A 26,409-nucleotide genomic window follows, 5' to 3' on the forward strand; every position below is an offset into this window, starting at 1 on the left:
CTCCTCCCCCTCTTTCCCTCCCTCCATCGTTTTATGCACACCGAACTCCGGGCGCACAGTCAGCTTTAGAGCGACGAGAAGAAAAGAGAGCCCAGCATAATATAATCGTTTGCCTTCACATGATGCTATTTTGCTGCTATTCGCTGTCTGGAGTTTGAAATAGGACCATACGACGCGTGCACATCCACCGACCGACTAGTCTTATGTTATTTTAATGCTACCGATAGAGGTTTCGGAAGGAGTGTGTTTCACCTCAAGGTATGTGCGTCCGCCGCCAACATCCAGAACGCGTCGACAGGTTGTCGGTGCGTTGCCAACCTCAATTTGCAGATGTGTTACATTTTTGATCACATTTAACCAGGCCACCCCCTTTACGTGTCTTATTCCTCCTTAGAAATAGGAGTTTCTTGATGTTATTATTTCAGAGGCTCATGGGAATTCCTCCAAAGGTTTGACTTTTATCCAAGTGTAGGTTATGTGTTGCATATTGGTTGTAATCTAATCTGCTATTTGACTAGCCTACATAATTTTATATTTGTAGGCCTATCAACTTTAACATAGCCTACTTTTAAATACCCCAAATAGTTTGTAATATTTTACTTTAATCTTTTGTTGAGTGGTAAGGTTGTCCAGATACATTTTCTGTCTTATTATAGGCTTGCGGTCCATAGCAAACCTTTAGTCCTTATTGATATTTTGAAATGATTATAGCCAGGGGTTGTCAAAGCTCTCATCAGGAACCCCGAGGCCCCAGCCCGTTCCAAAATTTCAACTATTCAAGAGCTAGCACACCTGATTCAACTTGTCAACTAATTATCAAGCCCTTGATTAGGTAAATGAGGGAGCTAGTTTAGGGCTTCTTTGGTCATCAAAAAGAAAGGAGGACCAAGGCACTCTTCATATAATTAATTAAAATGCCTTTATTAGTATGGCATGTTCAATAGAAACAAGATTTTAAAAAAAAATATATATATATTGTTTCTATTGAACATGCCATACTAATAAAGGCATTTTAATTAATTATATGAAGAGTGCCTTGGTCCTCCTTTCTTTTTGATGACCAATTCACCCCATTGACCAAAGAGCACCTTCTGTCTACCAACATTTACTATTGTGTATCTTAGTAGCGCTTTCCTTCCTCTTTCTACTAAACACAAATATTTGTCTAACAGTAGCCTACACATGTTTATATCAACATGTTGTGGAGAATATAGGCTACAGGGAGACGAAGTTGGAAAAGGCAGTGGTAGCCTAGTTATGTGAATATAATGGGGAAATATAAGGGAAAATATGATATCAAATGTTGATTAGCCTTATTGTGAACGTGTGATGATGATGCAGTGATAACATAGCTCCGGGAAAATCGACGACATAGCTATCCGCGATCCTTGGGACATCCCTACCCTAAACCCTAACCCTAATCTTAAACCCTACCCTTACACTAACCTTAACCATAACCCTTACCTGACCGTAACCTTAACCTACAACTTCACTCAACACTTTAATTGTTGGCCTACCGAGCACATTCCCCAGACTTTGGCGTTAACAGAACATATTTTTCTTCACCTAAAGTTTCTCAATGTTAACCAATGTGTAAAGCTTTGATAGCCCTATCACCACAGAGGGCCTAAAGCTTTTGGTAGACCTATGCTTTTTATTTAGAGGGGGCGCAAAATGAGACTAAACCAGGTGCCCCTTCAGTTTTGTCCAGTATATTATAGGTATGACGTAAAGCTAATAGGATAGTAGTTTAAGGATATACCGTTCTGGTCCACAGATTTAGTCTGCACGACCCTTACACAGTTATGACTAATAGACATTGAAATTGCAATCAGTTATGTGCTCTCAGAAATAGGCGAATAGAGACGAGCGCGCTTTGACACAAGCATTGCAACAACAAGGCTCAAATTCGATGACAGATTGTGTCCATTATAGCAGTTGGTCGAAAACAAAATAATATTCCAAATTTGTTTTTCAAGTGATTTTATTGGTTTATGTGGTTTTCTAATATTATGTAATAGCCCATCTTGTAATCACTGTTGTGATCATTTGGCATAACAATCTATTGAAATACATATTTTTGAAGTTAGTGGATACAGTTCTGTAGGCTATGCACATGAATAGGCCTAAATTATTTGATTTAGTAGGCTATTTTATACGATATTGCGATCCTTAATTCAACACATAAGCCTAATAATTATTTCGATTTGTAATGACGGTGTAAATTACATTTTAGCCTATTATTCATGCAGCCTAAATCAATTATTTATTCACATTTCTTGATGATTTTTCAGGTTTCATTTTTTTTATTCTTTCTTTTGTTTTTATTCGAAGCAATGACACCCTCCTTCCTCCAATGAGAGCAAAGGTATCTTGAAAGCCTTTATCAGTTAAATTCATTAACAGGTAGCCCACGGGAGCATCATATTCGATTAAGAATTGTTATCTGCTAACCCAATAATTGAGAATGTATTATTTCAAGCCTAGATCAATTTAAAATAAATAATATATTTAAATTAAATCGGTCATTCAGAACGATTAGTTATTTTCGAAATGTAGGGTATCGGCTAGAATTAGATTTAGGCGTTCTTAATTATAAATAATATTCATAAAAACCTAACTTAATGTCGCTTTGATTTGGAATATTGTCAATTAATAAATAAACATGTTCTCGCTATGTTGCAATAGGCCTATTGAATATAGTGCATTATTGAAATGTCACGATTTCTGTAGATTAAGTTTGTGTTCATGGAATAGGCCTGAGAAGTCCATGACTAAGTGTCGTAATTGAACAATGCCTACCACACCATTAGTAAATGTATTATCATATTATTATTATTATTATATTATTAACAGTATTATTAGCGCATTATTATTCATATGTATATTATTATTCAAAGAATAATAATGAATCCCCATGCTTTAGATAGAATTTCGATAGATTGCATACATTTCGTATTCGACAAAATTATCTTTATTTATTGAAAATATCAGGCATTTCCCCCCTCCAACAACGGACAGGGATGGATTTGGGCCGTTTATGGCTTTGTGTGGCGGTGTGGCGTCAGCAGGTCACGGGGTTTAATCCCGACCAGTTTTTGGTCAAGATTAGACCAAGGCCAGATCTCCTGTTCGACCCCCAATCAGACTTCGGGTATCATATGATGCAAGTAAATAAACAGGAAAAGGGCCACCTTCGGCTCCAACATTCAATCTCAGTGTGTCAGGTGTTTAAAACTCTTGAGTAGACCGAATTGAGTAGCCTAATAGGCCTGGCCCATTTATTTCCTATGCGTTTATCCAATCCACGGCAATATTTATATTGTATTTTATTCCTGTTACAATATGTGCGCATTGCAGGTCGACTGTTTATGTAATTAATTTATAAATAGGATATTAAATATGTTTTCAAGAGGACACTGAAATATAATATCCACGGTCATGTTTAGGCCTATAGCCTACTTGTCTTTCTTTCATTGACTTTTGATGTGTTTTATTTCCCCCTTACAGTACATCCTCTTTCTCACGACGACAATCGGCCCTCTATTTTTTCCTTCTACACACTTGTATTTAGAGGGTAACTCTCCTTTTTCTCTTTCCTCCTTCTCGTCCAGCGAACACGACGAAGGAAGGAGGGACGGGATGAAAACAGAGGAGACCCAATCATGTCTTCAGCAGCCTCCAGCCTCCACGCCATTCGGTGAGGAGTGAAATGGGACTGACATCTTGAGCCTGACTGGCACATGATTTTAACATTATAATCCAATAATGAAATAAATATCCATTGACATTTTAAAGGTTATAGTGACAGAAACTTAAAAAAGGTATACTTTATATGTTATAAATGTGATAAATATGTGATAAATATATGATACATATGTAATAGATTTGACATGTGATACATTTTTATTTGTATTTATAATTTTTATGACTATTTTTGTCATAAAAAAAATTCTGGACCTTGCTGTGAAGTAATATTGAAATTGTATTACTTTTTTTCAAGTTTTGCTTGACGTTTACAGATCTGACCACGCACGCACGTACACACACACTATACCCTCAGATGACGTGGGCGTCGATTAAGGCAGCCCCAGCGCCTCTCTGATTCAGATGGGTTGGGTTAAACGCGGAAGACATATTTCGGTTGATTGCATTTAGTTGTGCAACTGACTAGGTATCCCCATTCCCCCGTGTCCCCCTCTCCCCTCAGGTTCAGAACACAGGGGCGGAGGGGGCGAGGTGTGTGCGGGGTGTGAGTCGCCCATTGCCGACCGCTTCCTGCTGCGTGTCAACGAGCGCTCGTGGCACGAGACCTGCGTCAAGTGTGCAGTGTGTCTGAGCGCACTCAGTGGGACATGCTACTGCAGAGACCGTCTGCTTTACTGCAAGCATGACTACGAAAAGTAAGAGAACCTCAATACTACTAAAATCCCAAAAGACACACAAACCATAGAGTTTGCATTGTCTTAATCAGTGTTTGGTCACCTAGTCCTTGTGCCCCTACTGAATCAGTTGTGCTGGTGTCGGGAAAGAACAAGCATGTGGAATGGCTCAGGGGCTTATAGGAACTGGTCTATATAGAATATATGACAGAACATATGGAAAACGTGTCAAACTCATTCCACAGAGGGCCGAGTGTCAGCAGATTTTTGCTCCTCCCTTGAACTTGATTGATGAATTAAGGTCACATTAGTAAAGAACTCCCCTCACCTGGTTGTCTAGGTCTTAATTGAAAGGAAAAAACAAAAACCTGCAGACACTAGGCCCTGAATGTTTGGTGGGTATATACATGAAACGCTGGATTGCTAATAGTGAGGCAGTAAGCTAGCTCCACTTTCCTCTCTGATAAATATGACTTGGTGTGGAGTTTCTATCCGTTTGGGGGTCTGTTGGTCAGTCTCTGTGTGTGTGTGTGTGTTGGTGGTGTGTGTGAGATCCCCAGGGACTGACGGCTGAAGGACATAGCCTGCAGGTCGTTATCATTGTTGTGAAAAGTGTCAGACGACGTCCAGCCGCACAGACTCTCCCACTGTAGCAGACATCTGGAGGAGAGAGGGGAGGAGAGGAGAGGGGAGGGAGGAGAGAGGGAAGGTTGGGATGGAGGTGAGGGAGGAGCGGAGAGGGAGGGTTGGGAGAGAGGGAGGGTTGGGATGGAGGAGAGGGAGGGAGGAGAGGAGAGAGGGAGGGAGGGAGGGGATGAAGGAGAGGAGAGAGGGAGAGAGGGATAGATGAAGGGGGATATAGAGTGGAGACGAAGAGGAGAAAGGGAGAGAGATTAGTAGAGAAGTTTTCTCAGTTGCTGCTTCTTTGGAAATTCTTAGCATGTTAATAGTTCCCAACCTGAAAACTAAGATGAGTGTGTGTACCGTTAAGGGGTAATTTGGGTGAGGTGTTAGTAGGGGGAATTGGAGTGCGACAGATATGAAATGGTATTGAGTTGACGAGTTCACTGTCTCAGTCCCACTAAAAATGTATGTTACTACAGTGCCTTCAGAAAGCATTAATACCCCATGACTTTTTCCACATTCTGTTGTTACAAGGTGGGATTAAAATTGATTTAATTGTCAACGATCTACACAAAATACTCTGTCAAAGTGGAAGAAAAATTATAATATTTGTAAAACATTAATGAAAAAAATATTGATTACATAAGTATTCAACCCCCTTAGTCAATATATGTTAGAATCACCTTTGGCAGCGATTACAGCGGTGAGTCTTTCTAGGTAAGTCTCTAAGAGCTTTGCACACCTGGATTGTACAATATTTGCACATTATTATTTTTGAATTTCTTCAAGCTCTGTCAAATTGGTTGTTGATCATTGCTAGACAGCCAAGTGTTGCCATAGATTTCCAAGCCGATTTTAAGTAAAAACTGTAACTATGCCACTCAGGAACATTCAATGTCATCTTGGTAAGCAACTCCAGTGTATATTTGGCCTTGTGTTTTAGGTTATTGTCATGCTGAAAGTTGAATTTATCTCCCGGTGTCTGTTGGAAAGCAGACTGAACTAGGTTTTCCTCTAAGATTTTGCCTCTGCTTAGCTCTATTCTGTTTATTTTTATCCTAAAAAACTCCCTAGTCCTTGCCAATGACGAGCACACTCATAACATGCAGCCACCACCATGCTTGAAAAGGTAAAGAGTGGTACTCAGTGATGTGTTGTATTGGATTTTCCCCAAACATAATGCTTTGTACTCAGGACATAAAGTCAATTTCTTTGGCACATTATTTTTGTTTTGCAGTATTACTTTAGTGCCTTATTGCTAACAGGATGCATGTTTTTGAATACACTTGTGGAGTAACTACACTGTTGTTGATCCAACCTCAGTTTTCTCCTATCACAGCCATTATACTCTGTAACTGTTTTAAAGTCACCATTAGCCTCATGATGAAATCCCTGAGCGGTTTCCTTCCTCTCCGGCAACTGAGTAAGGAAGGATGCCTGTATCTTTGTAGTGACTGGGTGTATTGATACACCATCCAAAGTGTAATTAATAACTTCACCATGCTCAAAGATATTCAATGTCTGTTTTTTTTTATGTTACCCATCTACCAATAGGTGTCCTTCTTTGCGAGGCATTGGAAAACCTCCCTGGTCTTTCTGGTTGAATCTGTGTTTGAAATTCACTGCTCGGCTGAGGGACCTTACAGCTAATTGTATGTGTGTGGTACAGAGATGAGGTAGTCATCCAAAAACCATGTTAAACACTATTATTGTACACAGTGAGTCCATGCAACTTATTATGTGATTTGTTCAGCACATTTTTACTCCTGAACTTATTTAGTAAGTGTGGGTTGAATACGGGTTGAATACTTACAGTGGGGAAAAAAAGTATTTAGTCAGCCACCAATTGTGCAAGTTCTCCCACTTAAAAAGATGAGAGAGGCCTGTAATTTTCATCATAGGTACACGTCAACTATGACAGACAAACTGAGGAAAAAAAATCCAGAAAATCACATTGTAGGATTTTTTATGAATTTATTTGCAAATTATGGTGGAAAATAAGTATTTGGTCAACTACAAACAAGCAAGATTTCTGGCTCTCACAGACCTGTAACTTCTTCTTTAAGAGGCTCCTCCACTATGGCCAAGACCAAAGAGCTGTCAAAGGACACCAGAAACAAAATTGTAGACCTGCACCAGGCTGGGAAGACTGAATCTGCAATAGGTAAGCAGCTTAGTTTGAAGAAATCAACTGTGGGAGCAATTATTAGGAAATGGAAGACATACAAGACCACTGATAATCTCCCTCGATGGGCAGTCAGGAAATAGGAAAGAAAGAGAGTGCATAGGGAGCATGGCAGAAACAGTGTTGGAGGACGAAGAATGCTGAGTTGCATCCAAAGAACACCATACCTACTGTGAAGCATGGGGGTGGAAACATCATGCTTTGGGGCTGTTTTTCTGCAAAGGGACCAGGACGACTGATCCGTGTAAAGGAAAGAATGAATGGGGCCATGTATCGTGAGATTTTGAGTGAAAAACTCCTTCCATCAGCAAGGGCATTGAAGATGAAACGTGGCTGGGTCTTTCAGCATGACAATGATCCCAAACACACCGCCCGGGCAACAAAGGAGTGGCTTCGTAAGAAGCATTTCAAGGTCCTGGAGTGGCCTAGCCACTCAACCCCATAGAAAATCTTTGGAGGGAGTTGAAAGTCTGTGTTGCCCAGCGACAGCCCCAAAACATCACTGCTCTAGAGGAGATCTGCATGGAGGAATGGGCCAAAATACCAGCAACAGTGTGTGAAAACCATGTGAAGACTTACAGAAAATGTTTGACCTGTGTCATTGCCAACAAAGGGTATATAACAAAGTATTGAGACATTTTTGTTATTGACCAAATACTTATTTTCCACCATAATTTGCAAATAAATTCATTACAAATCCTACAATGTGATTTTCTGGAGAAAAAAATTCTGATTTTGTCTGTCATAGTTGACGTGTACCTATGATGAAAATTACAGGCCTCTCTCATCATTTTAAGTGGGAGAACTTGCACAATTGGTGGCTGACTAAATACTTTTTTTCCCCACTGTATTGACTTAAGACATTGCAGCTTTACATTTTTTATTAATTTGTAAAAATGTCTAAAAACATAATTTGACATTATTGTGTGTAGGCCAGGGACACAAAATCTAAATTTAATCAATTTTAAATTCAGGCTGTAACACGACAAAATGTTGAAAAAGTCAAGGGGTGTGAATACTTTCTGACACCTACAGTTTAGGTGTTATCCATGAAGTTAGGTGTTTAATGAGTGGTCATGTTGTATTGTCTAACCTAGGTCTAAGGCCTAACCTATACAGAGTAGCTCCCATATTGTAAGTAGGCTATAGAATGAGTGCCTCATCTTGAGTATCTCTCTATATAGTGTGTATATGTTGAGTCACTCTCTACAGTGGCTTGCGAAAGTATTCATCCCCCTTGGCATTTTTCCTATTTTGTTACTTTGTAGAGCCACCTTTTTGCAGCAATTACAGCTGCAAGTCCCTTGGGGTATGTCTCTATAAGCTTGGCACATCTAGCCACTGGGATTTTTGCCCATTCTTCAAGGCAAAACTGCTCCAGCTCCTTCAAAATGGATGGGTTCTGCTGATGTACAGCAATCTTTAAGTCATACCACAGATTCTCAATTGGATTGAGGTCTGGGCTTTGACTAGGCCATTCCAAGACAATTAAATGTTTCCCCTTAAACCACTCAAGTGTTGCTTTAGCAGTATGCTTAGGGTCATTGTCCTGCTGGAAGGTGAACCTTTGTCCCAAATCTCTGAAAGACTGAAACAGGTTTCCCTAAATGTTTGCTTATTCTTTTCTTTAACCAATGGCTTTTTTCTGGCTACTCTTCCGTAAAGCCCAGCTCTGTGGAGTGTACGGCTTAAAGTGGTCCTATGGACAGATACTCCAATCTCCGCTGTGGAGCTTTGCAGCTCCTTCAGGGTTATCTTTGGTCTCTTTGTTGCCTTTGATTAATGCCCTCCTTGCCTGGTCCGTGAGTTTTGGTGGGCGGCCCTCTCTTGGCAGGTTTGTTGTGGTGCCATATTCTTTCCATTTTTTAATAATGGATTTAATGGTGCTCCGTGGGATGTTCAAAGTTTCAGATATTTTTTTTATAACCCAACCCTAATCTGTACTTCTCCACAACTTTGTCCCTGACCTGTTTGGAGACCTCCTTGGTCTTCATGGTGCCGCTTGCTTGGTGGTGCCCCTTGCTTAGTGGTGTTGCAGACTCTGGGGCCTTTCAGAACAGGTGTGTGTATATATACTGAGATCATGTGACACTTCAAGGCAAAACAGGTGGACTTTATTTAACTAATTACCTGACTTCTGAAGGTAATTGGTTGCACCAGATCTTATTTAGGGGCTTCATAGCAAAGGGGGTGAATACATATGCACTCACCACTTTTCCGTTATTTATTTAGTATAATTTTTTTTTACAAGTTATTTTTTTCATTTCACTTCACCAATTTGGACTATTTTGCATTACATTACATGAAATCCAAATAAAAATCCATTTAAATTACAGGTTGTAATGCAACAAAATAGGAAAAATGCCACGGGGATGAATACTTTTGCAAGGCACTGTATATATGTTGTCTCTCTCTCTATATAGTGTGTATATGTTGAGTCTCTCTATATAGTGTATAGATGTTGAGTCACTCTCTATATAGTGTATATACAGTTGAAGTCGGAAGTTTACATACACTTAGGTTGGAGTCATTAAAACTGGTTTTTCAACCACACCACAAATTTCTTGTTAACAAGAACTTTTGGCAAGTCAGTTAGGAGATCTACTTTGTGCATGACACAAGTAATTCTTCCAACAATTGTTTACAGACAGATTATTTCACTTATAATTCACCGTATCACAATTCCAGTGGGTCAGAAGTTTACATACACTAAGTTGACTGTGCCTTTAAACAGCTTGGAAAATTCCATACAATTATGTAATGACTTTAGAAGCTTCTGATCGTCTAATTGACATCATTTGAGTCATTTGGAGGTGTACCTGTGTATGTATTTCAAGGCCTACCTTCAAACTCAGTGCCTCTTTGCTTGACATCATGGGAAAATCAAAATAAATCAGCCAAGACCTCAGAAAGAAAATTGTAGACCTCCACAAGTCTGGTTCATCCTTGGGACCAATTTCCAAACGCCTGAAGGTACCACGTTCATCTGTACAAACAATAGTACGCAAGTATAAACACCATGGGACCACGCAGCCGTCATATCGCTCAGGAAGGACACGCGTTCTGTCTCCTAGAGATGAACGTACTTTGGTGCGAAAAGTGCAAATCAATCCCAGAACAACAGCAAAGGACCTTGTGAAGATGCTGGAGGAAACAGGTACAAAAGTATCTATATCCACAGTAAAACGAGTCCTATATCGACATAACCTGAAAGGCCGCTCAGCAAGGAAGAAGCCACTGCTCCAAAACCGCCATAAAAAAGCCAGACTCCTTTTTGGAGAAATGTCCTCTGGTCTGATGAAACAAAAATAGAACTGTTTGGCCATAATGACCATTGTTATGTTTGGAGGAAAAAGGGTGCACTTGCAAGCCGAAGAACACCATCCCAACTGTGAAGCACGGGGGTGGCAGCATCATGCTGTGGGGATGCTTTGCTGCAGGAGGGACTGGTGCACTTCACAAAATAGATGGCATCATGAGGAAGGAAAAGTATGTGGATATATTGAAGCAACATCTCAAGACATCAGTCAGGAAGTTAAAGATTGGTCGCAAATGGGTCTTCCAAATGGACAATGACCCCAAGCATACTTCCAAAGTTGTGGCAAAATGGCTTAAGGACAACAAAGTCAAGGTATTGCAGTGGCCATCACAAAGCCCTGACCTCAATCCTATAGAAAATGTGTGGGAAGAACTGAAAAAGCGTGTGCCAGCAAGGAGGCCTACAAACCTGACTCAGTTACACCAGCTCTGTCAGGAGGAATGGGCCAAATTTCACCCAACTTATTGTGGGAAGCTTGTGGAAGGCTACCCAAAACTTTGACCCAAGTTAAACAATTTAAAGGCAATGCTACCAAATACTAATTGAGTGTATATAAACTTCTGACCCACTGGGAATGTGATGAAAGAAATAAAAGCTGAAATAAATATTTCTCTCTACTATTATTCTGACATTTTACATTCTTAAAATAAAGTGGTGATCCTAACTGACCTAAGACGGGCAATCTTTACTGGTATTAAATGTCAGGAATTGTGAAAAACTGAGTTTAAATGTATTTTGCTAAGGTGTATGTAAACTTCCGACTTCAACTGTGTGTGTACAGTATATGTCTGTCTCTGTGAGAGACTTGGCACACGTCTTTACTGGTGACCTTCAGAATATCAGTAACAATGTCTCCTTCTGTTCCCTGCAGTCATTCCATCAGCACCACACGCACGCAAACACACACACACTCCACTCCCCGGCTCCCCCTCAACCGTGAGCAGGTGTGTGTACTGTATGATGTACGGGAGGAGTGTGTGTGAGAATTTGAAGTGTGTTTTTGTGTGTGTGTGTATAAGAATTTAGGGAGATATAATTTTTTGCTGTAACCCTTTGCTGTCTGGAGTTGTATGTGTGTGCTGTCGGTTGGGCTTTTTGTTTTATTTATTTTATCTGCTGTACGTTATTGCAAATGATCTCTTACTTAGGCATAGATTCAATCAGTTTATACAAATGCGACTCGGTGCATCCAATGGCAATGTCCGTGATAGGTATTACACCGGGAGCCGTTTGATGATTTGACAGCTCCAACGCAGTTACACCTCCGACATCGCCTAAATAAAACAATAATACTGCTATGCAGTTGTTGGTTATCGTGGGTTAAGGTGGATCTGATTGAATCGAGCCCTTACTGTATCATTCCCATAACACTCATAGTGGCCCTGTAGTGACCGACTGAGTCTCCTGATCCTTGGTCTCCTGTGTTAGTCCTAAGACTGTGTTAGCCCACTGAACTAAGCCTAGGTATTAGCTTGGAGAGCTAATCAGGGGTTAAATTGTGAATTCGGAGGTGGGGGATTATGGTTGGACCGGGATTTAGGGTTAGGGTTATGGTTGAACCGGGATGTGGACTTGAAGCTAGGGTAAGGGTAGTGGTTGAAGCTAGGGTTAGGGTTACTCATTACGTGAGAAGTGTGGTTCCACTCTGCTGTGCCCTGCTGTTTGCTTCCTCCCGCTACAGTATCCCCGTCTAGCCATTGTTTTCAAATATTTTCATATTTGTCCTTTTTTTAGGCGAGAGGGGGGTGTGTGTTTTTATTACACACAATTTCCAAGACAGACAAAGAGACACAGACCTCTGCCCATACAGACTCTCCAGTATCCCCCAATCACACTCTGATAGACACACACACACATCCTCCACACACACTTCCCACAGAGCAGAGTCTCCAGGCTGACCCAGGTCTCAGACCAATAAAGGCCCTCCGCCCCGGGGGCCCGGCAGGCGACTAGAGCCTGGAGCCCAGGTTCAATATCAGTCTAGAGTGGGGGGCTCTGAGGCCTACATACACCCCCCCTCACCAGGCAGCACATAGTCTGCTCCTATTGCACACACATATGGGGTGGAGCGCAACATGTAGAACACTATAGTGGATATCACTGTATCACGATAGGTGGTGGTATTGTTGGTAAAAACACCATTGATGTTTTTAGTAGTAGAGACAGTGGAGAGAGACAGGAAATGATAGAGGGGTTTGTGTGGAAAGTATGGCGGGATTTGATTCCACACTCACACAGGCATCTGCATCCAAGGTGGTAGCGGCAGGTAACTGTTAGACCTAACCCTGGAGCCCCTCAATGCTCGGTCTAATAGATCACTCTGTGGGGTGGGAGACATGGAGACCCTGTCTGGAGCAGGGGAAAGGGGAGACTCCCACAGTCACACGGGAGCGGAGGCCCCAAGAGTCACAGCCAAGACCAACGTTCACTGACCAAACAATCTCTCAAACTGCCAGGCCAGAAGCCCACCCTCTCATGTGGAATCACTGTTGTCCTATGCTGGGATTGAGAACAGAGAAATCATGTCTTCCACACAGATACAGTATCTCTCCCACCCATCCCCCTCCCCCTCCTCCTGCCTCCCTCTCTCGCTCCCCCTCTCTCCATTACCTCGTTCATCACTGTCTGGTTTGTAATAATATTTCTCGATTCCAAACCTCATTTCCCACTCGTTGAGATTGATAGCAGTGATGACACCAATCAGTTTATCTCTCCGTTTATCCCTCGTTTTCTCTTAATCGTCTCTCCGCTCAGCGCCTCTTTGTGTCTCAGGACGGGAGGAGAGGGAGGGGGTTGATTGGACACAGCGCTAATTACCAAATGTACTCAGCCACTCCAGTGATGACAAGTCTAAGAGAATAACTATATATGCACAGTACCTGTATATAGTTATATTCTGTATATACCGTAATTAAGCAATAAGGCACGAGGGGGTGTGGTATACGGCCACTATACCACAGCTAAGGGCTGTTCTTACGCACGACGCAACGCGGCGTGCCTGGATACAGCCCTTAGCCGTGGTATATTTTCCATATACCACAAACCCCCGAGGTGCCTTATTGCTATTATAAACTGGTTACCAACGTAATTAGAGCAGTAAAAATAAATGTTTTGTCATACCTGTGGTACACAGTCTGATATACCACGGCTGTCAGCCAATCAGCATTCAGGGCTCGAACCACCCAGTTTTTAATACAGTATCTTCATATTATAGAAGAATGTGTAAAATGCAAAAGCAAAATAACAGGTGGCCAATAAAATCGAGTTGAAAATAACCTAAGGATTACAACTGGTGGCTCGAACCACCCAGTTTATAATATACAGTATAACTGTGCCAGAAGATGGATAGTTAGTATGCACAGCGGAGGGAATGGGTTAAATCAAGCATAAGACATTATTCTACCCCATACTGCTAAAACATATACTGCTAAAAAATAAATGATATGCCAAAACCCACAAACACAACTGCAGTAAGCCTACTACACAATGCAGCACACAGTCAGAACCGAAGCATAGCCGATTGCAGCCAATGATATCCATTCTGAAGAATACTCACTTTTTTGAAGAATTGTTAGGAATTCATCCCATGTGTTTGCACTCACTATAGTTCAGTCTGAGGGAGTGTAGTTGTGTGTTAGGGATATGTTGTTGGTCTTGGCTCATACACAGTCGTCCACAGGGGGTATGATCAGACAGACAGACAGACACAGCCAAGTTTAGTACTCCATATCCAGCCTGAGGAGTAGTATTGTAGTTTTGAACACAAGGTCTTGTCTCTATCTGAAATGACACTAAATGGCATTAAAGTACTTCACTATATAGTGCACTATATAGAGAATAGGTTGCCAGGATGGTCAAAAGCAGTACCCCATATAAGGAAAGGGGTGCTATTTCAGACACACTCCTTCTCTTCCACCAGACACACAGTAAGGGTTCTCACGTCACCTCCCAGCTCACGTCAACAGGTGGTGAAAGCGAGAGAGAAGAGGTAGGAAGAGAATAGAGATGGGGAGACAGAACCTTACAGTGATACATTTATATCAAGGCATGCATCGTGTCAAAGCTATACAGAGAGAAAGGACATACAGAGAATGGAGAGATGACTGAAAATGAGAAGAAGAAGTTGGAGAAAGTTGATAGAGAAGATACATTGGGATAAAAGCAAGAGAGGGTGAAAGAGAGAGGTTTAGGAGAAGAAGAAAGCCAGGGAGGAGAAGACAGAAGAGGAGGAAGGTGAGGTGTGAGCCGAGGTGTGTCTGTGTCACCCCCCAGTAATATTGCCACAGTTTTTGCATAATGCCCGATGAGTCCCCATCATCTGGCCTCCCCCACAACAATTTCATTACAGACAGCTAATAAATGTTTCATGGAAGAACAAGCTGCTCGCCTCGCCGTTATTAAATCTGAGATAATAAAAGAAGAAGAGCGAGAGAAAAAAAGAGAAAAAAAGATGGGGGGTGGACCCGAGAGAAGGCGGGAGAGAGACAGAGAGCGGTGTCAACATTCTCAAATCGGGGGGCTGTATCACCTGTTTCTGGGGCAACGGGTTCCCTCCCCTCCCCGTCTCCCTCCCCCTTGCATCCCGCTCCGCCAGAGAGAGACAGGAAATTAGAAACCGCCAGACAGGATATTGCGTTCTGGTGGCCTGGGGATTAGCTGTTTTATCTAAACACACACACATACACACACACACAGACTCATCCATATCCTCACACATATCCACACATTCCTCTCACACTCTCCCAAGCATCAAGCACAGTTTTCTGTTTTTACTCTTTGCAGGTATGTTACATTTAGTCATGTTATACCATATCTGAGCTGTCATTAAAGGGTTGAGTCTTTCAGTCTAGATCAGATGTGGATTATGGAGTATCTCAGTGTAAATAGTTGCGCTGAGAAAAGCTAGGAGTCTATGGAGAGACTGGTCTGCTAATCATTAATAATAGACCTTGATATTGTATTTTATACTAATCAGAGGGTCATTCAAACCGTATACCTCAAAATGTTTGGAAATCAAATAAGACTGTTTGATGCACATTGTCTATAAGTACACATAGGCTTAGACGGAAATGACTGGAGTGTGTGTGTGTGCACACGTACACACGCTTGCCTTCCATCTGCATATGTGTGTGTGATTGCAAGTTGTTTCTGTTTTGTATATCACTGTTCTGTGATGTACCGTGTCTGTGACCCATACACTCAAAAAAATGCTGGGTTAAAAACAACTCAATTTGGATTATTTGGTAACCCAATGCTGGCTAAATATTGGACAGAACACACGCTGGGTTATTTTGACACAGCCATTTGGGTTGTGTGAATAACCCAACAAGTTGGGTTGTTGGGATTACCCAAACATGGGGTTAATTTAACCATCAGTTGGGTATTTTTTACTCTCATGCTGAGTTGATCGATCAGCTGGGTCTGTTTTAATGTAATCCTTAGGTTATTTTCAACTCGATTTTATTGGCCACCTGTTATTTTGTTTTTGCATTTTACACATTCTTCTATAATATGAAGATACTGTATTAAAAACTGGGTGGTTCGAGCCCTGAATGCTGATTGGCTGACAGCCGTGGTTTATCAGACTGTGTACCACAGGTATGACATAACAGTGATTTTTACCGCTCTAATTACGTTGGTAACCGGTTTATAATAGCAATAAGGCACCTAGGGGGTTTGTGATATATGGCCAATATACACTACATTACCAAAAGTATATGGACACCTGCTCGTCGAACATCTCATTCCAAAATCATGGGCATTAATATGGAGTTGGTCCCCCCCTTTGCTGCTATAACAGCCTCCACTCTTCTGGGAAGGCTTTCCACTAGATGTTGGAACACTGCTGCAGGGACTTGCTTCCATTCAGCCACAAGAGCATTAGTGAGGTTGGGCACTGATGTTGGGCGATTACGTCTGGCTAGCAGTTGGCGTTCCAATTCATCGCAAAGGTGTTTGATGGGGTTGAGGTCAGGGCTCTGTGCAGGCCAGTCAAGTTCTTCCACACCGATCTCAACAAACCATTTCTGTATGGATCTCGCTGTCATGCTGAAACAGGAAAGGGCCTTCCCCAAACTGTTGCCACAAAGTTGGAAGCACAGAATCGTCTAGAATGTCAGTGTATGCTGTAGCGTTAAGATTTCCCTTCACTGGAACCAAGGGGCCTAGCCCGAACCATGAAAAACAGCCCCAGACCAATATTCCTCCTCCACCAAACTTTACAGTTGGCACTATGCATTCGGGCAGGTAGCGTTCTCCTGGCATCCGCCAAACCCAGATTCGTCCATCGGACTGCCAGATGGTGAAGCGTGATTCATCACTCCAGAGAACGTGTTTCCACTGCTCCAGAGTCCAATGGCGGCAAGCTTTACACCAGCTCCACACGAACAGTTATTGTGCTGACGTTGCTTCCAGAGGCAGTTTGGAACTCGGTAGTGAGTGTTGCAACCGAGGACAGACAATTTTTGCGCGCTACGTGCTTCGGCACTCGGCGGTCCCGTTCTGTGAGCTTGTGTGGCTTACCACTTCGCGGCTGAGCCGTTGTTGCTCCTAAACGTTTCCACTTCCCAATAACAGCAGTTACAGTTGACCGGGGAAGCTCTAGCAGGGCAGAAATTTGACGAACTGACTTGTTGGAAAGGTGGCATCCTATGACTGTGCCATGTTAAAAGTCACTGAGCTCTTCAGTAAGGCCATTCTACTGCCAATGTTTGTCTATGGAGATTGCATGACGGTGTGCTCGATTTTATACACCTGTCAGCAACGCGTGGCTGAAATAGCCGAATCCACTAATGTGAAGGGGTGTCCACATACTTTTGTATATAATGTACCACAGCTAAGGGCTGTGTCCAGGCATTCCGCGTTGCGTCGTGCGTAAGAACAGCCCTTAGCCGTGGTATATTGGCCATATACCACATACCACCTTATTGTATCCCAACAGTGGAATTTACATAAGCTTTTAGGGAACTCATACACTTCTGTAAGCTTCATTGAAGACATATACAACAGAACAGATGAACAGGAATGACATTTACTCTCATGGGTGGCTAAAAATAACTATCTGAAAGCCACACTCCTACTAAACTAGGTCTCCAGTCTAATGATCCGCTGGATCAATAACCCAGCATCAATAACCCAGCAGTTTTTAAAGAAAACAACCCAGCATTTTTTAGAGTGTATGTGTCTGTTTTGTATGCGTGCACCTTAGTGTGTGTGTGTCACGAGTATGTGTGTGTATGTATGTATGCGTGTGTGTGTGTGTGTGTACGCATGTGTGTGTTTGCGTGTGTGTGTGTGTGTGTGTGTGGTGGCGGGGGGAGCGGTATCGTGGGGAATGCTGGGAAATTTTAATAACACAGAAGCAGTGCAGGGAGATTTAATAAAAGGAGATGATGTGATTACTGAACCTTGGCTCTGAGCCATCCTGCCTCACAGTGCAATATCCGCTCACACACACACACACACACTTGCCCGTGCACACACACACATGCACGCACATGCACACGCTCATATATATACACACACACCAAAATAAAATTATACTAAGATTGTAACATCCAGACTCACTGTACAGATACCATCCCCACAACCTCGACCAAGCTTACATTCCCAATATGCTAAAACCAACATCCACTGAACGCTGACAATACAAAACCCAATACACGTTTTCACTAATCCATTCACATGGATGGCCACATACTGAACATGCATGCTTAAGCACTCAGTTTGCTTACGAATGCTTGTGATAATTTCGGAGACCCCTATATAGGCTTTATAAAGGGTTTATGAAGGCTTCATTATGCCTAAAAAGTCATGTTTCGTCTAAAGTGGGAACATTCATCTTGATAGCAGCCATGAGCCATTTCTCCTCTCCCATTGGTTATTGGGGATGCGGCCCAAATGGCCTATGGGTCCTGGTCAAAAGTAGTGCACTATATAGGGAATATGGTGCCATTCGGGATGCAGGTGGGTCTATTGTGAATTACACTTCTATTAAGGGGATTAGACTGATCTACTTAGAGACCTCCCTCAGTGACCGTTGCCTTCAGTTTCCAAGTTTAGTAAATTCTACAATATGTGGCACTATGAAATGGGATTAAAAACCAAAAAGCAGGACTTAAACACTGCAGAGGATTGTGGTCTGGTGAACGTTGTCCCAAGTCGCCTTTATTTGGAGTAAATTAGGTTATTATGTTGAGTAAATTCTGGAAGTATAAAATAGGATTAAAAAACAAAAACTGGGATTTGAAGGGGAAATCTGCAGTTCAAACAATAACAAAGCTGACACCCTGCCATTGATTTGGTAAATAGCTGAGGGATGGAGAAATGTAACTACTCTCAAATGTATACAGAGCAAATGATGCAAGGACTGACATCTATGAGATGTAAAGGTATAGTTTTAACCAATATTTTGAGGCTATACAGTGTTTGTTTACAATTACTTTGTTTACAAATAAAGGAGTAAAGCAATCGTATATTTTGGGTAATGATGGGATAAGACGATTGAACTAAGCTAATGAGGCAAGTTATATTCAATAATTAATGGGTTACATGTCATGCATTTTAAAGTAAAAGAATAGCAGATTGCCCCTTTAAAACTAAAGATTCTGGTTTGCCATTTTCAGGGCTCTTGGATGAGATATTTTACTTACAATTGCTGTAGGCAATGAGGCAATTAAGAGTAGGCACTTGAGAGAACTTTCTGTGTGTTGCAGACAGAGACAGCTTCCTATAATGGAGTGTGAAGTGAATTGATGGTCGTGGTGGTAGTGTTGCCTGGATTAGTGTTCAAGTGGTACTCCTCGATTGGTGTGTGTGTAAGTGTGTTTGGCAAGCGAGTGTGTTTGGTTAAGTAAGTATGTGTGACGGTGGTGGGCTGTGATTGGGGTAATTTTCGGGAGTGTTAGCTAGTTTGGCAGACAGATGGATTGAGATAGATTATCCGTGACAGCTGTGGTTCGGACAGGACAAGATCACAGATTAGGAGCTCTAATGTGCCGACCTGGCTCACTCTCCTCTCCTCCTTTCCTCTTCTCACCTCTTCCCCTCTCCGCCCTCCAGATTTGGGGTAGCAACACCTTCCTCTCACCCAGTCAGAGAGCCTTAACACTTCTCTCCTTCTTCCCCTCCTTCACTCTCTCACTTCCTCCCTCTATCTCTCTGTCCCTAGTCATCCTGTCGCGTTCTCATCTCATCCAGTCATCCCTTGCCTCTTGCAATATTTCAACAGAAATATTTTTCTCTCACACTCTTATTTTTATGGTCTCTCACTTTCTATGAGCTAAGTCTCTACACATCAGACCTCTTGTTTGCAGTCTTGTTTAATGACCCGGGATTTCCCCAGTGTCAATATGTCATCATATGATTAGGCGTGGGCAGGTGTGTGTTTTAGATGTGCATAGATATTGTATAAATGTATATGGAAGTACTCACTCACCGTATATTGATGAGTAACCTGGGTTTCCTGTAAATGTATGTGTGAGTTTATGGGTCGGGTTTGGCTAGCGAGACCGAGAAAGAGAGTGTGTGTGTGTGTGTGGGGGGTCTGTTTGTGTGTGTATTTTGGTGTGTAAAAGAGAGAGGAGAGAGAGATTAACCCCATGCTATGGCCAATCCCTTGTTATGAGTTTACAGCGGCTGTCTGGGCATCGCACTGTTTAAACAACAATCTAATTAATCCTGTCTTTATTAGTTTCACTGAACTGCGGAGGGAGGGAGCGAAGGAGAAGGGTGGGAGGGGGAAGAATTGGGAATCCTGTCAGAAAATACTGGAGAGAGAGGAAAGGGGGGATAGAAGGAGGGAGAAATAGGAGGGGGAGGGCAGAAGGACAGAAGGATAAAACAACTGGGATTTAAGAGGAATGTAAAAGCAGGAGTTTTTAATTGAATTGATATGTTGATGAGAAGAGAATGAGTAGGAGGAAATTAAAGGGGCGGGACACATGAGAGGAGTGGTGAAAGGACAAAAGGAAAGTAGACAACGAAGCCCCGTGAACGAGTGTGTGTGAACTGTTTTTTAAAAACAGTCCAAGCACGATACTTGTTTCACATGTTCTCTTCATCTAAATCCTACTAATTGTGAATAATAGGTAATGATGGGCTAGAACACTGGACCAGCTCATTCAATAGATGAATGTAAAGAAGTAGGAAAATACCTAGAATCCACCAACACTTCAGTGCAGGCTCCCTACACATCAGTTGACTACTGCCCCCCAGTGTCATCAGTGAAGAACAACAACCCAAAGCATTACAACGTACTGTTATTGCAGTAAACAGATGTTAGCCTTGTTACATGTTCATTTAATTAGATACTGTACACAGATTTGTTTGATAATCTCCACAGGTGCAAATGAGATCTAATCTTTCAGGCAATCTGTGTCTGTCTCTCTGCCTTTGGGTGCGTTCCAGGTTGTCTTTAATTCAGTCGCTCGGCACATCTCAGGGGACTGCTAATATGTTAGCGTGGTTCCTTACTGAGAAGTTACAACACTCCTGCAAGCGATGTGAGACCTGATCATCTGCAGCCCGACTACAAAAAAAGACTGTTTGGAAGGACACCTCGAATGAGGCCTTAAAAGCTCTGCGCTGCTGTGTGGTCAAGACGGTGTCTTCTGCACATCTCAGAATATTACTTTATCAGATTCCTACTGTGGTTCTAGAGACGTTAAACTAACTCTTCTTCAGGACTGCAAAAAAGACAACCTGGAATGCACCCGACTGCAATAAAGGCAACTTATCTATAACACACTGGAACGCACCCTTTCCCACCTCTGTCCCTATAGGCTGTTTGTCAGGAAGTGCAGTGCGTGCCTGCAGGTGATTGGCCGCTCAGAGCTGATCATGCGTGTGCTGGGGCAGGTGTACCACCTGGGCTGTTTCAGCTGCTGTGAGTGTGAGCGCCGGCTGCAGCGCGGAGATGAGTTTGTCCTGAAGGAGGGACAGTTGCTCTGCAGAGGAGACTACGAGAAGGAGAGAGAGATGCTGGCTGCCATCAGCCCCACACCCACTGAGTCAGGTAACAGGACAAGACAGGGCAACCAATCAACCAATAAAATCACTGGATGAAATCTAGGTGGTCCTTTATGTTACGGTACAGAAAGTGCAGGAGATTACATAATTACACAGTGATAACCTAATGACTTGTTTTTTCATTGGGATTCACTACTAGGCACCATTTGATACCGGTTTGTCTGTCAGTTGAAGATCCTATTTTCTCTCTCCACACCCCTCAGTGAAGAGTGAGGATGAGGATGGTGGGGGCGGTTCTGTAGGGGGGAAGGGCAGCGAAGGGAAGGATCACAAACGGTCAAAGCGACCACGCACCATCTTGACCACACAGCAGCGCAGAGCTTTCAAGGCCTCCTTCGAGGTGTCCTCCAAACCATGCAGAAAGGTAAGCAGACCAGGCATAACACGGTTTCTTTCTTTCTTTTGTTCGTTCTCTCTCTCACTTTTCTTTCTCTCTTTCTCTCTATCACAAACACACAAACACACACAGACATATACACACACAGTCCCATTTAATGTCATGGCTTAATTTCTTCAGGTGAGAGAGACACTGGCAGCTGAGACCGGGTTGACAGTTCGAGTCGTGCAGGTGTGGTTCCAAAACCAGAGAGCAAAGGTGAGATATTTGACCTGTCCTGAATCCCCACTCCCCCCAGCCCATGACACTCATACAACCAATAACACTAATCATGAATCTAATGGCGCAATTGCTCTGAAACGGCATGCTAACATTTCTTTTAAAAGCTAAAGAACAGTTAAAGGGATAGTTTACCCAAATAACAATGCAATTTTGGTGAACAATCCTTTTAACGAACGACAGAGCAATAGCGCCATTGAGTCCATTATCAGTGTGCCAGTGTGTGTTTGTCCTGTGTGTTGCAGATGAAGAAGATAGCTCGCAGGCAGCAGCAACAGCAACAGCAGCAGGAGCAGGAGCAGCTGGGAGGGTCCAGGAAAGGGCCGAGCAGGGGGGGCCGACAAAGCAACGATGACAGTGAGGGTAAGACGGGGAGACAGAACAGGGGTTTCCCAAAAGCCTTGTAAATAACTAGTACTTAACTCGTAGAATGGTAGATATAGAAGTGCTTCATTTGGCAATTTTTGTTCGTTCATGCACAGGAAGATTAGTCTTTCGCTACAAACGTAACAATTAAAAGAGTAGCTTGCCAAAGTAGCGAAGGTTTCAGGAAACTCACCTCAAGGCAGGTGAAACTATGTCTCTGGAGGTAAAGGGGCAGGACGAGAGGAAGAGATGCAGGGATTGATTTAATGTTCTGTCTCTTTCCTCCCAGACGGTTCTAGTGGTCACGGATTGGACGGTCTGTTGGCGTACCCCTCATTGCCGCGACAGCAGCTACTGGCTCTGGACCCCAACATCTACGGAGGAGAGCCGTTCCGCCATGGTCTCACACCCCCTCAGCTGGGCTCTGAACATCTTCACTCCTACGGTGAGAGAGAGCGAGAGGGGGGAGGGAGAGAGAGAGATGGACGGACGGACGGACGGACTAAACAGAAAGAATAACTATATTTCTCCCTTTAGATTCAGAGACTGTGTTCCACGATCTGGATAGCGACGGAAGCCTCAGTCACCTCGGCGACTGTCTCCTGGCAACGGCAGATGGCGGGCTCCTGGCGGGGCGGGTGGGAAACCCCATCGACCGCCTCTACTCCATGCAGAACTCCTACTTCACATCCTGACCCCTCACCTTTTACCTCTGACTCACTCCACCAATCACCACTCAGAGAAGCAGCTAATGGCTGGTTTTCCTACTAGGCCCACAAGGTCCTCACACCAACCATGCTTGAGCTGGGTCCATATCCATATCTGACCAGGCTTATTGTACATTACCAAGTAAAAGCATAACAGGAAACACCTGGGTCATGTTCAGTAGGGAGGAAACGTTAGGAGTGAAACGGGGAGGTACTACCTTAACTTGTCCACTAAGAACACGTTTGCCATACCAAACATGACCCAGGTAGCCATTTAAGATCTCAACTATGACTTAGGCCGTGTCTGAAATCTGGCTTGCCTACTACTTACTTAAACTGCATACTGTGTACCTATCCTACTACAGACTATTTAGAACATTCTATTTAGTACAAACGTATGCAGTAGGCAACAAATATCAAAATACTACTCATCCATACTGAGAAGTTGTCATCGAATGCGCAATCACTCTTGTTCCCCGCCATTCGTTCATTTTTGTAGAGCGCGTCCCCTATTCTGATTATCAGCTGTTGTCGAACACACGTGGGTGTGAAAAGACAATTATCTTCCTCGATCTTCCCAGCAAATTCTACTTGATGAAAAGCCGAAATGAGTGACATCCAGGCATTTAAAGTATGCTAGATTTTCAACATTTCACACACTATAAAACTTTATTTTTTCACATACTCAAACGGCCTACTATTTAGGATGCAAGTATGGGTATTCGGACATGGCCACACTCTTTTGCTTGATCCCAACATCCTACCTGTAGCAGACAGATGTGAAATCCTATGACAACATTATCTGATACTCTCTCATTGTTTCCTATAAGGGGGGGAGTCACTATTCCATTGGTCCATTGCTCCAGGCAAGCTTAAATCAAGGGCAGCTAAAGTATTTCAAAGAAAACAAATACTATTTGATCCCAGGTCTGTCAGGTCCGTGTGTTTGTGAATCACAACTTATTAGGTTGCTAATGAATGGGGAGTGTTTCATTCATTAGCTCATGTTCTGACCTGCTTGTTGTGTCCACATGGATAGGGAGTCTTCTTGGCATCAGGGTTTAGGAGCAGAGTGAAGACATGCATACCAGAGAGGTTACAGCAGACTAGGAGCAGAGCTGCCTCCAGAACATGATTCAACCCCAAAACCATTGTAGTGGAGATGGGCACTGGTTCAAATCATGGATTGGGTCAATTCAGTTTTCAATTCAGTCAAATCTGAAAGTGAATGGAAGTTAAGCCTAAATTAATGACTGGAATAAAGGTACTGGTGGATTTGGAGGAACATTGGAGAGATAGATTTCATAGAGGTTGAGATGAGTTGGAGGATACAGAGTGAGTGGCAAGTTAGATTTGTATGTGAATGAGTGAAATATGTGGGTTAGGTAACATAGGTCTGGAGTTTGCCCTCAGGTTAGTGTGTTGGTTAGAATTTTTAGCAATGTTATACAGGAAATGATTTACAAATCACTCTAACCCCTGATTAGTTCACATTAGTCAACATAGAGAAAGAAGATATTTAGACTGTAGTTACAATCAGAGTCATATAGAGTAGGCTAACAGGGTCCTATAGGGCAGTGTTTCTCAATCTTGGTCCTGGGGTTCCCAGAGTGGTGCACATTGAAAAGAAGAAAGAAACAATGTTATGCCTGGTCTGCTTACCTTTCTGCATGGTTTGGAGGACACCTCGAAGGAGGCCTTGAAAGCTCTGCGCTGCTGTGTGGTCAAGATGGTGCGTTGTCAGGTGTGAAGTGCTAAGGCAAAAACAAAAATGCGCACCTCTTTGGGTCCCCAGGACCAGGATTGAGAAACCCCACTATGGAATAGGCTAACAGGGTCATTCAGATAACCTTATCACGGAAACAGGGTTGTGTAAAGGAAAGTGTAACGCTTTCATGTAGCTCTGGTCCAGGGTTTTATGTGGGGCTTGCTTAGGAATGCTCAGCATCAGCAAGCCACATGTAACACCCTGGACCAGAGCTAGCTTTCGTGCAACTATTTATTTGATACTGTGAAGTATTCACTAATAAAGGTGCAGGAGTTTGTCCTGGGATGGAAAAACTCTAGGCCCTAACTAAAAGGTAGAAGTTGAATACTAATTGGTGTGTAACACTTAGGCCCAGGAGTCTTTCCTGGTCAGGTCACGTGGTCAGGAAAACTACTGGCCCTAGCAACGATAAACAAGTATGTGTTCCAATGTAAAATAATTGTGTTAATATTGTTGTTACAATGAATACTACAGTACTACTATAGGTATAATCACTGTAATTATTTACTTGATCGAAAACACACCTTACAATAGACGTTGTTCAATATTTTGTACACTTATGGTTAAGTATTTATGTTGTAGCATGAGCTGTGTGTGCCACACTTTCAAAATGTAAATAGTTATTACTATGAACATAGCACTGATGACAGTATTTTCCTATAGCTTATACCCACACTGGGACCATCTTGTGGAGTCCACTTCCTATATGATTTCTCATAATTGACTGATATATTTTTTACAGTATAGTATTTACGTGGATATAATTTATTGTGTGATACATTTCTCTGGAAGGTATGAGAAATTCTTATTTTTAGATTCTGTCTGAAAGAAACGGTTAAACGATTTTGTTCTGTGAGCTCTTCCAGTGTATGTGCTTTGAGTGTAATGTTGTCATTTCTTCAATATAACCTGTCAATTCCGAGTCAGACTAAATATGCCTACATTATTATTCTGAGTATATGTGTGATGCTGATGATGCAAGGCTTCTCCTTCTACACTGAGTGTACAAAACATTATGAACACCTGCTCTTTCCATGAGACTGACCAGGTGAATCCAGATGAAAGCTATTATCCCTTATTGATGTCACTTGTTACATCCACTTAAATCAGTGTAGATGAAGGGGAGGAGACAGGTTAAATAAGGATTTTTAAGCCTTGAGACAATTGAGACATGGATTGTGTATGTGTGCCTTGCAGAGGGTGAATGGGCAAGACAAAATATTTAAGTCCCTTTGAACGGGGTATGGTAGTAGGTGCAATGCGCACCAGTTTGTGTCAAGAACTGCAACGCTGCTGGGTTTTTCATGCTCAAGTTTCTCGTGTGTATCAACAATGGTCCACCACCCAAAGGACATCCAGCCAACTTTACACAACTGTGGGAAGCATTGGAGTCAACATGAGCCAGCATCTCTGT

The 26,409-nt window shown here is 42.6% G+C and overlaps 1 protein-coding gene across 1 annotated transcript; it reads left to right on the forward strand.

Annotated features, from left to right (window-relative positions):
- Positions 1-25,917, forward strand: LOC121550523 (LIM homeobox transcription factor 1-alpha). Its single transcript, XM_041862810.2, has 9 exons — positions 1-258; positions 3,615-3,700; positions 4,211-4,403; positions 21,292-21,524; positions 21,742-21,902; positions 22,056-22,133; positions 22,400-22,517; positions 22,810-22,965; positions 23,058-25,917. The coding sequence occupies exons 1-9, from the start codon at positions 215-217 to the stop codon at positions 23,213-23,215; spliced, it is 1,227 nt and encodes a 408-aa protein (XP_041718744.1). The 5' UTR covers positions 1-214; the 3' UTR covers positions 23,216-25,917.
- Positions 25,918-26,409: the final 492 nt, after the last annotated feature.

Source organism: Coregonus clupeaformis, chromosome 35 (genome assembly GCF_020615455.1).
Source record: "Coregonus clupeaformis isolate EN_2021a chromosome 35, ASM2061545v1, whole genome shotgun sequence".
Taxonomy (NCBI): domain Eukaryota; kingdom Metazoa; phylum Chordata; class Actinopteri; order Salmoniformes; family Salmonidae; genus Coregonus; species Coregonus clupeaformis.

Coding starts and splice junctions, on each gene's coding strand:
- LOC121550523 (XM_041862810.2), top strand. CDS start 215: ATGCTACCGATAGAGGTTTCGGAAGGAGTGTGTTTCACCTCAAG. Junction 21,525..21,741: donor CCCCACACCCACTGAGTCAG/GTAACAGGACAA, acceptor CACACCCCTCAG/TGAAGAGTGAGGATGAGGAT. Junction 22,134..22,399: donor TCCAAAACCAGAGAGCAAAG/GTGAGATATTTG, acceptor TGTGTGTTGCAG/ATGAAGAAGATAGCTCGCAG.